This window comes from Hippichthys cyanospilos, chromosome 15 (assembly GCF_059441005.1).
Source record: "Hippichthys cyanospilos isolate Australia breed blue-spotted pipefish chromosome 15, RoL_Hcya_1.0, whole genome shotgun sequence".
Classification (NCBI taxonomy): Eukaryota; Metazoa; Chordata; class Actinopteri; order Syngnathiformes; family Syngnathidae; genus Hippichthys; species Hippichthys cyanospilos.
The window spans coordinates 18,351,781-18,364,883 of NC_142383.1; the positions used below are offsets into that span (position 1 = coordinate 18,351,781).

General features: G+C 52.9%; 1 protein-coding gene across 2 annotated transcripts; it reads right to left on the minus strand.

Moving 5' to 3' along the window:
• Window positions 1–84: 84 nt before the first annotated feature.
• Window positions 85–12,932, minus strand: nup188 (nucleoporin 188). Of its 2 annotated transcripts, XM_088435785.1 has the most exons (43): window positions 12,859–12,932; window positions 12,125–12,179; window positions 11,616–11,689; window positions 11,439–11,523; window positions 10,776–10,856; window positions 10,657–10,701; window positions 10,487–10,579; window positions 10,295–10,414; window positions 10,016–10,227; window positions 9,694–9,808; window positions 9,432–9,632; window positions 9,276–9,356; window positions 8,992–9,084; window positions 8,804–8,923; window positions 8,483–8,609; window positions 8,250–8,408; window positions 8,042–8,168; window positions 7,849–7,936; window positions 7,689–7,765; window positions 7,504–7,618; window positions 7,308–7,428; window positions 7,152–7,218; window positions 6,367–6,492; window positions 6,052–6,292; window positions 5,500–5,706; window positions 5,251–5,420; window positions 5,105–5,174; window positions 4,972–5,039; window positions 4,431–4,629; window positions 4,278–4,355; window positions 4,112–4,197; window positions 3,908–4,053; window positions 3,211–3,395; window positions 2,943–3,143; window positions 2,763–2,855; window positions 2,536–2,688; window positions 2,333–2,470; window positions 2,129–2,203; window positions 1,586–1,768; window positions 1,346–1,477; window positions 1,204–1,277; window positions 462–591; window positions 85–387 (listed from the first exon to the last, which is right to left on the minus strand). In XM_088435785.1, exons 1-43 carry the CDS (start codon window positions 12,882–12,884, stop codon window positions 229–231), a joined length of 5,196 nt encoding a protein of 1,731 aa, XP_088291911.1. In that variant the 5' UTR covers window positions 12,885–12,932; the 3' UTR covers window positions 85–228. The 2 variants fall into 2 exon arrangements, with proteins under 2 accessions (XP_088291911.1, XP_088291910.1); XM_088435784.1 differs by having other exon boundaries at window positions 85–591.
• Window positions 12,933–13,103: the final 171 nt, after the last annotated feature.

Here is a 13,103-nt window from a genome sequence, read left to right on the forward strand (position 1 = left end):
AGCCTTACTATACATGGTCGTTTGGTCGTGTTTTTTCTTGTTTGACACCCTTCAAAGCCGAAAAAAAAAGGATTGGAAACATGCGTCTGTAAACATTCCTTTATTCGAATACAAGTAGAAAATCCTTTTTTTTGGCGGAAGTGTGAGCAACATAAGCAAAAGCTGTACAAGATGTGAGCCGGCGACCTATAAAACTAGGCCGCTTTTTTTGGGGTGGGGGGGCGGGGCTCATCTCTGCACCAGTCTCAGGAAGGCCTGCAGCAGCTGGACCACGGGCTCGTGGATTTCGTGGGCGCCCTTGGAGCCGGGAGCGGTCGGCTTGGCCTGCGCCGGCGAGGAGGGCGAGCCGCGCCGGAAGTGGCGCCACAGGCTGGACAGCAGCGTGCTCTGGCGACGGCAAGGAAACATCTTTGAAGGAAAAAAGGCGGGGGGGGCGCGAGGGTGCGGGAACGCGGCCTGACCAGCTCGGAGCCCAGTTCCTGCTTGAGTCGCTGCTTGTCCCTGGGGGAGACGGCGGCGTCCTTGAGGCAGCGCAAGGCTTGAGACACCAACACGTAGAAGCAGTTCTCCATGGTGAACATCAGCAGGGACCTAACAGGCCACGGAAAAAAAAAAGCCTTACTGTACGTGGTCTTTTGGGGGAAAATAAAGTCTTTCTAGAACACGTTTTGTGGGGAAAAAAAAAAAGCGCCTTACTGTCCTTTATTTGGTCGTTTTTGGAAGAAAATTAATAGCCTGACTATATACTTTTTTGTGTAAAAAAAAAAAAGCCTTTTACAATACAGATTCTTTTTTAAATAGATAAAAAGCCTAATTGTTGTTATTTTGCAAAAAAAAGCGCCTTACTATACACTCTCTTTGTGTGAAAAAATGCCTTACTATACATAGTCGTTTTTTTGCAAGAAAAAGCCTTACTGTCATTTTTGTTCCCCCCCAAAAAAAAAAAAACGTTACTACACTTGTTCTTTGAGATAAAAAAAAAAAGCCTTACTATACATGGTCATTTTTGGAAGAAAACAGAGCCTGACTATACACGTTTTTTTTGTGAAAAACAAAAAAAGCCTTACATTTTATTAAAAAAAAAAAAAAAAAAACCTTACTACACTTGCTGTTTGAGAGAAAAAAAAAGCCTTACTAAACATGGTCGTTTTGCGAGCGGACAGCAGCGCGGGCGCGTTTGGGGCCACGTCCCAATCGTCTCACCTGAGCGCTCGCAGCTCCTCGGAAGACGCCAGCGAGACCGCGCTGAGCGAGGACGCTTCCTTCTTCTTCTCCATCTGCGGCAAAGCGGACAGAGCGTTGGCGGCGGCGGCGCCTCGGCCGGCCGGGCGCCGGCGGGCGCTACCTCGGCCAGCGCGGCCAGCGCCACGTTGACGGCGGCCAGCAGGGTGCCGAAGGACGGCGAGGCGTCGGGGTCGAAGGCCGGCGCCGTGAAGCTCGGCGCGAACAAAGTCCGGTACGACGACAGGTCCATGCACTGCGTGCCGTCGCAAAAACGGAAAAAAAAACAGCTTACTATACATGTCTTTATTAGCATATATATATGGAAATCATCCATGTCCACAAAGACGGTTTTTGGGCTTGCCTGGTCCAAGATGATCTGGCAGCAGTCGGGCGTGAAGTGGCGCAGGGCGGCCAGCGTCTTGCTGAGGATCTTGAGCAGAGCGCACCGCACGGCCAGCAGCGCCTTCTGCTCCGCCCGCTCCGCCTGCGGGGGGCGCCGCGCCCCGGAGAGCGCCCCGCCCGCCAGAGGCTCCCCGTTCTTAGCCTGCGGGGGGGCGGGGCGATCAGAAAAATCAACCAAATGCCTTTCCTGCGCAAACGCGCGCAAGCCATCCCGTCTCGGCTCGCGATCAACGTCATCGTATGCGACGGTGTGCCTCAAGGCTCTGTGTTCAGACTCCTTTCCTTTTCTTTGACGCTCTTTACCTCTTTAGCATTATGCTAATCTTAAGCTTAAAAGTAAGCTAATGACATGCAATATTCTTTACTATAAACACAAAGCCAAGGTGCCAGCTGTAGATTTCACCTTCATACTGGGGAAAAACGGGCATAAAATTTGGCGCCTTGACAAGTCCATTTTGATGAGCTGCTGAATAAAGTGCGTGTGCGCGTGCGTGCGTGTGACCTGGAGGTAGTGGTGCAGCATCTTCTTGCTGTGCAGCAGGTACGTGCACGCCTGGCACAGGTAACACAAGTTCACCTGAAAGCAACAAGGGTAAAGCATTGAAAAAACGGCGCTGGCGCCCGCGGCGAGAAGGGAGCGGAAGAAGCCAAAATCCTGCATCGAGGTGGCTTCTTGACTATTTTGCAGGTGGCGAGCGGCGCCGACCTGCACGTCGCGGAGCAGCTCGGGCAAGTGGAAGCGCCACTCGTCGGCGAAGCCGGACAGCTGCAGCAGGAAGCCCACCGTGTGGTCGGCCTCGTCCAGACACGCCAGACTCTGCACGCTGCGTACGGCGTTCAGACACTGCCGGCGCGGGGGGCGGCCGATTAGCGCCGGCGCCGTTTTTTTCCCGGTCGGCGCCGCCATACCTGCAGGATGCGCTCCTGGTGCACGCCCACAAAGTCCAGCGCCTCGTTGACAAAGTTGTAGCGCAGCGTCTTCAGAAGGCTCTCCATCAGGGACACGCAGAGGCGGTAGACGCCGGGCCAGCACGCGCCGTCCTGAGTCTTGCGGCTGAAACTCTGACCCCGCCCACCAAAACGTCACGAGCGTCCGAAATCAAGAAAGAGAGAGAGAAAGAAAGAAAGAACGCTACCTGCGACGCCCCGTTGTTGGCCACTTCATAAACGCCGAGCAGAGGGAGGCATATGGTTTGGATGACGCCTGCTCCGGCCACGGCCGCCGCCCCCTGGCGGAGGGAGGAACGAATCAAGCCGGGGCAAACGCCCAAGCCAGACAAATACGTAAATGGCGAAGGGGCCGCGCGCGCGCCAACCTGCGGCGTGCGGGCCAAGGTGAGCAGCAGGTGCAAGGCGGCCTCGGCGAAGTAGAGGTTCTGCTTGGATCGCAGACTGAGCTCCATGGCGCTGAGCACGGCCGGCAGAAGCGGGACCTCCCTCATGGCGGCCGGCCAGCGCTCGCCGTCCTCGTCCGCCGCGCACAGCTCCTTGGCCAGGTGCAGCGCTAGCACGCACACCTGGGGGGGGGGGGGGGGTCAAATCATCGAAGGGCGCGGCTAGGAAAAAGACTTTTGTCCGACTCACCCCGTCCCGCTGGTCCTTCTGGGCCCCGCGGGGCGAGTCCGTCTCCATGCTGTCGTCGTCGTCGTCCTCCGGGGGCCGGGCCGAGCGGCGCGCGTGCCGGGTGCCGTCCCTCAGCGCCAGGGCTTCGTCCTTGGCCGTCTCGCACACCGACGACAGCAGCTGGCCCGGCTGCGACACCTCGCCGCCTGGCCCGCAACAATCGACATTTTTGTCCTTTTCTTTTGAAGCGGAAACTTCCGCGGGCGTCGGCGCATTGAATTTCATTCTGTGACGGCCATTCTTTTCAAATTAAGAGCAAAGTAATTGGAACGCGGAACATCGACGCGTTCCGGTGACTCCTTTGCGTTTTGATGGAAAATATGGGTGGAATAAATAAATGCAGAAAGACAATTCGGGAGGCGAGGGAGATTTTTCCTGCGGGTATTTGTAAATCAAAGGACAGAGTTGTTTTCTTTGATTTTAGACACACGGGTATTGTCATTTGTGATGCAATTTGGTAAAACGCAATTCAAAATAAACTCCCCCGAGAGATACCACATGAAATGCGAGCATAGTTAACTAGATCACAGAAGTTCTCAAAGGACCGACCTTCAGAGATTTGAACCGGGTTTCGGAGAACTGAAAAAAATGCATTTCTTTTCAAAAGGAGAGCAAAGGAATAGGAAGATGAAGCAAGTTCCCGCCGAAAGACGCTCACCGTTGCCTCGCTGCACGTGCAGCGCGAAGATGAGCGCCGAGAGGATCTTGGCTTTGGTCCTCTCCATCAGCCGCTGGTCGGCTTGCAGGACGCACTCCAGCATGAGCGAGAGCGGCGACAGGATGTCGGGGGCCGCGGACGCCACGCTGGGGAAGCGCACGTTTCTGATGAATGCATTTCCCCAAACCCCGCCCCCTCCGGTACCTTCTCCACTGCTTGAGCAGGACGAGGAGCAGCGTGGCCGTCATGGAGCCCAGGCGCAGGCACGCCATCGACGCGGGTCTGCTCAGCTGAGGGGCGCAAAAAGAGGCGGGGCTCAGCGCCGGCGGGCGACCGGGCGGGGGGGGGGGGGGGCGTCGGCGAGACTCACGGCGGCTTTGGTGGCGTCCAGGACGTCCATAAAAAGCTTCATCTTGGTCTGCTTGTCCGTCAGGTGCATCACCTCCGACTGTAACGGAGGAGAAGAAAATGCCTCGTTCCGGGGTGGGAAAGGTCGGCGGGGGCGGGCGGGCGGGGCACGCACGTGCGCGGCGGCGAGGATGAGCAGCATGCGCCAGGCCAGGATGAGCACGTGCGTCTGCTCGGGGAAGTAGCACACGCCCTGCTCCTCCATGGCGGCGGCGTGGCACGCCAGCGACTTGACGTACTGCGACCAGTACTCGTAACGCCGCGCGCTGGACAGCTTCTGCAGGGCCTCCTTCAGGGGCTGCTCCAGCGACCCGCTGCCCAGAAGAAACCCGCCCCACCATTCGCCCGATCAATGCCAAAGACGTTTTTTTTTTTTTAAGTCTTTTCATAAAGCCAGCTCTCTAAAGTTTGACCTCTGCATTTCAGTTAAAAAAATGTATACACTATGCTTCAATTTTGAAGCAATTAACTCATTCAATGCCGATACTGAAGTATTAAAAGTCGATACTTAAGTACGGGCGATTGAATGTCTGGACTGGAAAGAAAAACGTGAAAATACGTCCCTGGCATCCACTGAGTAAATATGGCGCAATAACGTGTGCGCCACCCTGTAAAATAAATCAAGAAGAGTCAAAGTAAAAGTGTTTGGAACTAACCTGTGGACGTAAAAGACCTCCAGGCCGACGATTTTCATGACAAAGGCGCAGGTTTCCAGAACGCAAGGCTAGAGGAAAAGAGCGGGCTTCTTCAGGCGCCGTATTCCGCCGAAGCAAAAGTTTAAGGCCGTACCTCGGTGGTGTCAGAAGGGGGCGCCAGCGTTCCAAAGAGGGGCGTGGTTAAGTTCTCCCAAAAGCGCTCTCTGTACGTCCCGGCAAAAAAGGAAAAGCAGTCGCTAAACGATGCGGCGCACGGAGGGAGCGGTAGCTTGCGTTTACTTGGCGCGCAGGACGGAGATGGCGCTGTCCCGCCGGTCCTGCCACAGCGCCAGCAGGAAGGCCAGGGCGGCGCGCTGGAGCAGCGGGGGGCACCAATATTTGCCCTGCTGCTCCGAGTCGATCAGGTCCAGGACCACGTGCAGGCAGCTCCACTCGCCCAGCAGGAACTCCTGCCGAAAGCGCCCCGTCGGATGGCGATCCAAGCCAAAAATCGGCGCCGGGGGAGGGGAGGGGAGGGGGGGGGCCAACCTTGGAGCCCTCGGTGCCGTCCTTGACCTCCAGGTTGAGGAAGAGCTCGATGAGGCCCGGCTGCGTCTCCACGGCGACCGTCAGGAACTCCAGGATCATCACCTTGATCCTCATGTCCTCCGTCTTGCTCTGCAGGCGCGTGAGGAAGGCGTCGCGGATGGCGGCCGCGTCGCTGCCCAGGCAGGCGTACACCGACATGGGGGCCACCTGCCCGCAAAAATACATCATCGCGTCATTTTAACGCTTTGAAAAAAAATGCAATTCCGCTCTCGACCGCTAGATGCCCTCATCACCTGCTGGCGCTATCATCATTGCATCATTAAATGTGTTTATATGCATATGAAATGTGCATATTTTAAGATAGTAACGACATATAATCACAATGTTTTAAATTTTAAAAATATGTACATTACATAATTTTAACATTTAAAAAAAAAAGTTTGCCCACTTTGTAAAATTTTAATACAGTAATTATACAATATATATAGCATTTTAGACGTTTTGTTTTCATTTTTATTTTACGTTTTACGGGATAAAGGGGCGGCGACTTACGGCGGCGAGGCGCTTGAGGAGCTGGATGGCGAGCCTGGGCAGCGCCGGGTCGTGCTTGTGGTAGATGTACTTGGCCAGCACCACCACCAGGTTGTTGCCGTGGCCGCCGTGCTGCGTGAGGGCCTGCTCCAGAGGCGAGGCGGCGTCCGAGGGCGGCTTGAGCCTGATGGCGTTGTTGGTGACCGAGAAGGCCAGCTTGACCGTCTGGATCAGGACCTGGCCCGGGCCCTCCGAGCCGCAGCTGAGGGAGGGGGGAGGGGGGGGGGGGGGTGAGATACGCTCGGAGGAGGCGGAAATTCTGGCGCCCTCGCGCACCCGCTGGGCTGAGCGGCCAGAACCACGTCGATCTTGTCCACGCCCACTCCCATGATGTTGACCACGGCCAGCCCCGCCTCCGTGTTGGTCAGGCTGTAGATGCACAGCGACTGCAGGGTGGGCGTGCTGCAAAAAAAATAATAAATAAATCAGCGTATGTTGAGCGGCCAATCACATTGCAGAAGGGCGTGTCCCGCAGAGAACTCTGCTGGGATTGCGTTAGCGCGTTGATAACAAAAACTCCTACACGCCAATGCTAGGGCAGCATTGATAGAAACGTTGAAGATTGAAATTATACCACTGCAACTAACAAATATTGTAATTGCATACAAAAAGGGGGCATTATTTCACCTTAACTTTTGCGCGGCAACATTTTTAGCATCATTTTCTTCCACGTCATTCTTTTGCAGTATTTTAGCCGAGGGATGCCACATTCCTGCAAGTGTGATAATTACGCAATCTAGTCATGTTGAAATTTCAGCTCCCTAACGTATTCTTTCAATGCTTTCCCTTTGAATTGGATGAAATACAGCGCAAGGATTAAACAGTCCATGAAAGTCTGGGTGAAATTTCAGCTCCCTAGTGGCTTCTTTGAATGTTTCGAGAAAATAATGCGTTTGATGTAAAGGTGAAAATACTGGACAAGGGTAAAAAATGCACATATTCATAATCCAGATTCTGTTTTTGTTTCTAAAACGTCAGAAAGTGGCAAAAAAATGTGTTCAATCTTTATTGTTTCGATTTGACACAAAAACGGTCCGCAACGTGAACAAATGATGTCATACCTGCCCTGGTCCTCGCCGTCCGGACTCAAATTGAGGATGGCGTGAATGAGCTCCAAAATGAGGCAGCCTGCAGCAACACAGAGGGGAAGCGCCGGGAGTTCGTTTTGCACGTTCGAAAAAGGAAAAAAGCGGGCGCGGCGGCGCGCGCGATCTCACCGATCCTCTCGCGGACGCCGTAGGCGTTGTAGCGCCACTTGTGGTAGGTGGGCAGCATCTCCTTGAGCACCAGCAGCACGCACGGGATGAGTCCTTTGTTCTGAGTGCTGCCCAGCTGACCCTGAAGGCAACACGCTCTGGCTAAAAGCGCCGCTCCGGTCGCGCGCATCCGTGGACGGCGGGCGCCGCCGCGCACCTTGACCAGAGTGGTGAGCAACTTGATGAAGGCCATGGTGACGGCGTACTCCCCCCTGGGCTGCTCGATTTGGACCAGCAGGTTGCCGTAGTTCCCCGCTTTCATGCCCTCCGCGCTGCGGGGAGGGAAAGGAAGTCTCAAAAGCGGCGCCGGCGCCCGTCGGGAATCTGGAGGCGGCGCGGCACCTGACACACTGCGCCATGCTGCTCACGAGGTTGGAGGAGAACGGGAGGAAGCCCGTGCGCTGCAGGCTGGCCCACACCTGAGGGACACCAAAAAAAAAAAAGGAGTGAGGAGGAAAGGGGGGCGCTCGGCGCTCGGGCCGGCTCGGCGCCGCGCCGCCACCTTGCTCGGCATCCGGGCCGCCAGCACCGACAGGCAGTTGATGCACGAGGCGATCACGTCCACCGGAGGGTTGATGACCGACGTCAATCTGACAAGCGAGCGCGCACGTCAATCAAAAATTCAGGGACTCATATGAAAAGACCAAGGAAAATAGCTACTGCATTGATTTTCAAAAAATGCAAGCGTGTGCGACCTCTGCAGTAGCATGTAGATGCGCGAGGTGAGGGGCAGCAGACAGTCGGACACGGTCCAGTCGGTGCTGATGATCTTGTGCACCAGGTCCAGGATGGGCTTGACGCGAGCGCAGTGCGCCATCACGTCTGCGCATAAATAAATATAAATACATACATCGAAATACGCACGATTATAAAGAGCGGGCCAAGGGGGCGGGGCAAACCCACCGGCGGTGGAGACCACGTGGAGCAGCATCTCCACCTCGCAGGTGAACAGCGTCCAGGAGCTGTACGAGTAGTCCCAGCGCACCACGTAACCCTGCTCGCCGCCGATCATCACCTGGCCCAGAATGCCTTGGGGCATCCACAGGTTGGTCTGGCCCGTGCCTGGACGCCCGGATCGCATTTGGGGATTAAAAAAAGAACTAAACTTGAGAGAAACCGAGTTGAAATGAACCGACCGAGCGGGTAGAGGAGTTTGGGAGTCTGCCTCCTCCACAGCGTCTCGTCCTCCTTGGCGACGATGTCATTGGGCTTGTGTTTGTACGCTTGCGTGTAATAAGACATTTTATCCAAAAAGTTGTACACCTGCCACACAGGACGTGAGAGCAGATTTTACAGCAGGCTTGTGGCACAAGTCATCCCTCCCGCCCTGTTGCACTTGCCGTATTTCAAAATGCATCAAATCACTCTTAACAAGACTCTTCTTTAGCCTAACACTATTTTTTAAAAAGAAAAAAAGAAAATTCTGACTTGACAAAAGCCCGTTGCGAAGATCTGACCTTCTTGACAGTGGACTTGTTGGACAGGAGCGCGGTGAGGAGCTGCAACAGCGGTGCCATCTTGTGAGGGAACATCCCCGCGGCGCTGTCCAGGATGACTCCCAAACCCATGTTGGGCTTCTGCGGCAGGATTCCAACAAAAATGAGACAATTTGATCCGGCTTTTGTAACGCGAGGCGGACGCTCACCATCTCCCAGAAGATTTCGGCCAGGCTGGGCGCAGAGAGGACCTCGCAGGCGGCGTCGATCAGGTGGGGGCTCTGCGACCCGGTGCTGCCCGTCTGCAAGGCGGGAAAACATACATATTCAGGAGAATTTTTTTTTTAAAAGTACGTGCCTTGAGATTGAGCCTTGAGGAACACCGTGGAGATAATAGATGAGCCGACTCGGGGCAAAGATCCTTCAGCCTATTTAAGAGGGTACGCATACAAACACTCTCAAAAAATGCGTGTGGGTATGCGAGGTGGCCTACCTGCAGGCTTTCTTCTTCGAAAGACGTGATGACGAACGACAAAAGGCCATAGACGCACATCTTGGCTGTGCTTGCGGTGCACTGCGGCAGAGAGCAAAAATAATCCGAATTCTATCCAAAGAGCGCAGAAACGAGAGGCGGCTCGCCCCGCCTTACGTTGTTCCCGGAAACTCCGAGGCCTTTCAGCATGGCGGCGAGATATTTGAAGACCTCCAGCTGCAAGGCGGCGCCGCCGATCCTGCGAACCACGGGGTTGGACTCGTCGGGTCGGAGCGTGTGCCGCAGCAGCACCCAGGCCAGCAGGACCGGCCCGTGGTGGGGGATGTCCCCCAAGGTCAGCAGGAGCTGGTCCATTTCCTGAGAAGGACGACCTTCCATGAGGTCCGAGAAAGGAGACGGACCGTTATTTTAGACCGACCTTGACGATGTCGGGAACGCCGGAGAACTGGTGCTGCTCCGTGCAGTCCTCCAGAGCGCATTTGTGAAGGAAGTCCACATCCATGCCCTCCACCAGAATGAGAGCGCTCAGGTAGCTGCGTTGCACAAGGGGGGGAAAAATGAGCTTGGGGGGGGCGACAGGTTCTACTACACCAGAAATACAGGAAAAAAGACAAAAAAGACAGGAGTAAAAGGAAAACACACAAAATTGAAAAAAAAGAAAAAGAAAAGGAAGAAAAATATGAGGAAAATACGAATAAACGAATAAATATTTGGAGGAAAAGCGAGAGAGGCGTCCCGACCCGATCCGATCCACCAGCGCGTCCATGCTCCTGTCCACCAGGTGTCGGTTGGTCTGGCGCAGGCCGAAGCCCTGCTCCTTGAACATCTTGGCCAGGCCCAGCAGGTCCGCCGGGCTCATCTCGAAGTAGGCGTAGTACAGGAAGACGATCTCCAGCAGCAGCGACTGCTCGCGCAGGCACTGCGCCAACCAGCGCGACACCTGACGCTCCGTCTGAAAAAAAAATTAATCGATCAACGAGAAATTCACAGCCTGCTCCCCCTTGGGGGCGGGGCCTCACCATCAAGTTGCCGTGGCTTTCCCACGTGGGCGCCTGGGCTTGGAAGAGGCTCTGGAAGTGAGCCTGGTAGGCGCTGACCAGGTCCTTCTCCAGCTTGTTGACGCAGTTGCAATACTCGGCCTACGCGCCCCGAAACAATCAAGCCAAAGAAAGGGGCCGCAAGCGAACCGGCGTTTGGCCGGCGCTTCTCACCCTGTAGGGGTGGCGCTCATCTTGGAAGTACGTCAGCAACAGGAGGACGCAGCGGAGAAGACACACGCGCTCCTCGTAGTAGTAGTCCGCCACCTGTCAATGCGTGGGCGCAGTATCAACAAAGTGCGTCTTTTTTTTTTTTTTTTAAATCTATTTTGCTGTCGAGCCACCTTGAGAAGCAACGCTTGGCTTTGCCGCTCATCCTTCAGCACAACCTGCAACACACACACAAAAGCCTCGTGGAGTCACGCCGTCTCATCCACGTCGGAGCGGGCGTGACCGTCCCCACCTTTAAAGAATCCCGGGTTCCTCTGTAGTCCTCCTGCAGGTAGCACTGCAGCAGCTGCACGCTCTGCAGCTCGTCCAGGCCCTGCCGGCGACACGCCACGCTCCATCAAACAAAACCCACAAAGCGTCTTGGGATGGAGCCGCCCACTTTTGGATCCAGCAGTACCTCCTTTATCCCGGGGGTTATGTTCCCGCGGTAAGTGAAATCGATCGGATAGTGGTCGATTTTTTTTCTTCGTTATATACACACCCGTACATATATATAACAGCCTGTTAATGCTCGATCTTGTTGGGCAGCAAATGATGGCACCTTTTGCTCTAAACTAAACCACTGCACATCATTCTACATGGACGCAATCACGGCATTATATAAGGGCGATTTGGTGACGACTCTTCAAGACTTTTTGAGCGGTGCGCTTGTGGCTGTGAGTGAGAAAGTTGTGTGGAGACATACGTGTGGGGGAAGGGGGCGAGGTGTGGGCGGATGCACGAGGAAACTGCAACGCGCGCTGAGCCCGACACTTTAAGAAAACTGTCTCTCACTGCAGTGAAACAAATCTACACACGTGATTTTACGATTTTCCATTCCTAAATTGTTTGATAAACTTTGATATCACTATCTCTAAAACTAGCGGTGTGCCGAGGACTTTCAAGAAACTCTTACCAGGAGCTTACTGAGCCTCAGACCAAAATCCTTCAGCGGCTGCGCCACATCTTTCTTCTCCTTCACTTTGTTGGCCGAGGAGGGGCTGGACAAGAAAAACAATTGTCATTTTCTTCCCTATTTGGTGTCATTATAAGAAATAATGATAATAAAATCAACAAAATTGCCAAGGCAAACCTGGGAGGTTTGTAGTAGCTCAGGCCTTGATGCAGTCGCTCCCAGTGGGTTTCCAGCTCCGATTCAATCTGAGCCTTCAGAGAACATCAGATTGACTTTTTTTATTTTTTTAAACATGCATGCGCGATATGGCGTTTAAACTTCATGGCTCAAAGGACAAAAGTGAAATCTCAACTTCAGATAGCAATCAGACCACTTCCAAATGTGGATCAACATCTGATTGATATAAATGAAGGTTAGAGCATTTATAATTAGAGCATAATTGATTAGTCAATAGAATAGTCCATAGAATACTCAATTACAAAATATTTGATAGCAACAGACCCAGTTTATAGCTACTCTGAAAAAGGCTGTTAAATTCCGTTAGCCCATCTATGACACTTCAGATTATTCATGAAATATTTTAGTACATTAAATTTACACAGTCATAGCAGATAAGTAAAAATCAAGTCAAAATTAGCCGACATTCACAGGGCCAATTTAAAAAAATTAAATATAAATAATCCTACCGGTTCTCTCAGCGCAGAACGTCCCAGCAGAATTGTCAATAATTCTCGACAGCTCCTATGGGGAGTTCAAGAAAGGGACAACATGCACAAAAAAGACCATTTCTAGAGTACACTTATTTCAAGACGATATACGATTGGAATGCGAGTATTGCTTCAATATATAAATAGACTCGCTGATTCCCTACGTAGAAATTACGCGACTGTCGTGACGTCACTACCAGCGCGCCCAAGTAGTGCTCCAAAACCCTATTTTATTTTATATTTATTTTATTCGAACTAAGAGAAATATAAAGTCCAACATCCAACTCGCGAACTTATAGAATGAGCGATTGATGCAGGACAGACAACTGGCTCTTTAGAAATATCGCTGAATGTCTACTTTATTTGACACAAAGGCTGGTGGGTTTATTTGGGGGAGGCACCAAAGAACCAAAACAAACGGTACAAAGGTGATAATTACGTCTAATAAACACAAGCTTGAAATCTTTTTAGAAAAAAAAAGAAGTCCACGCCGCACAGCCATTCAAACGGTTCGACTGTTAGCATAGTTGCTAAGCTAACTTAGCGTGGCGGTAAGAGCCGTAAAAAGCTGGCGAGGCCGCGGTGGAACGAGGGAATATCCCGTCAAAATGCAAACATCTGCGGAAAAAAAACGCATTATTTTGCTAACAACTTTCAACGCTTGTAGCTGGCGAATGGGGCAAGTTGTCCGAAGTTTGCGGTTCATTGCATACCTGAAACTCATCTCCGATTCCGCCATCTTCCACGCTGCGCTGGGATTGGATTGAATGCTATGACGTCACGCGTGACTTCTTCGTCGTAATGTTTGCGTAGTTGTACTGCTTGTTCGCCATCTTGTGGGCAGTAATACAAAAAATGTTTACGGTTGTTTCACGCCCCGAAACAATAAAATGATCACGCCGAATGGACGTTGTTGTTAAAAAAAAGAATTCGACAAAGTTGTCGAAGAGTTGTCGTC

What these genes read in the sequence shown, in the direction of transcription:
- nup188 (XM_088435784.1), bottom strand. Translation starts at nt 12,884, where the DNA reads ATGGCGGAATCGGAGATGAGTTTCAG. An exon ending in GCGCTGGTGGATCGGATCGG is followed by an intron (nt 9,809 to 10,015) that starts GTCGGGACGCCT and finishes TGTGCAACGCAG; the next exon opens with CTACCTGAGCGCTCTCATTC. An exon ending in ATCTACATGCTACTGCAGAG is followed by an intron (nt 7,937 to 8,041) that starts GTCGCACACGCT and finishes CTCGCTTGTCAG; the next exon opens with ATTGACGTCGGTCATCAACC.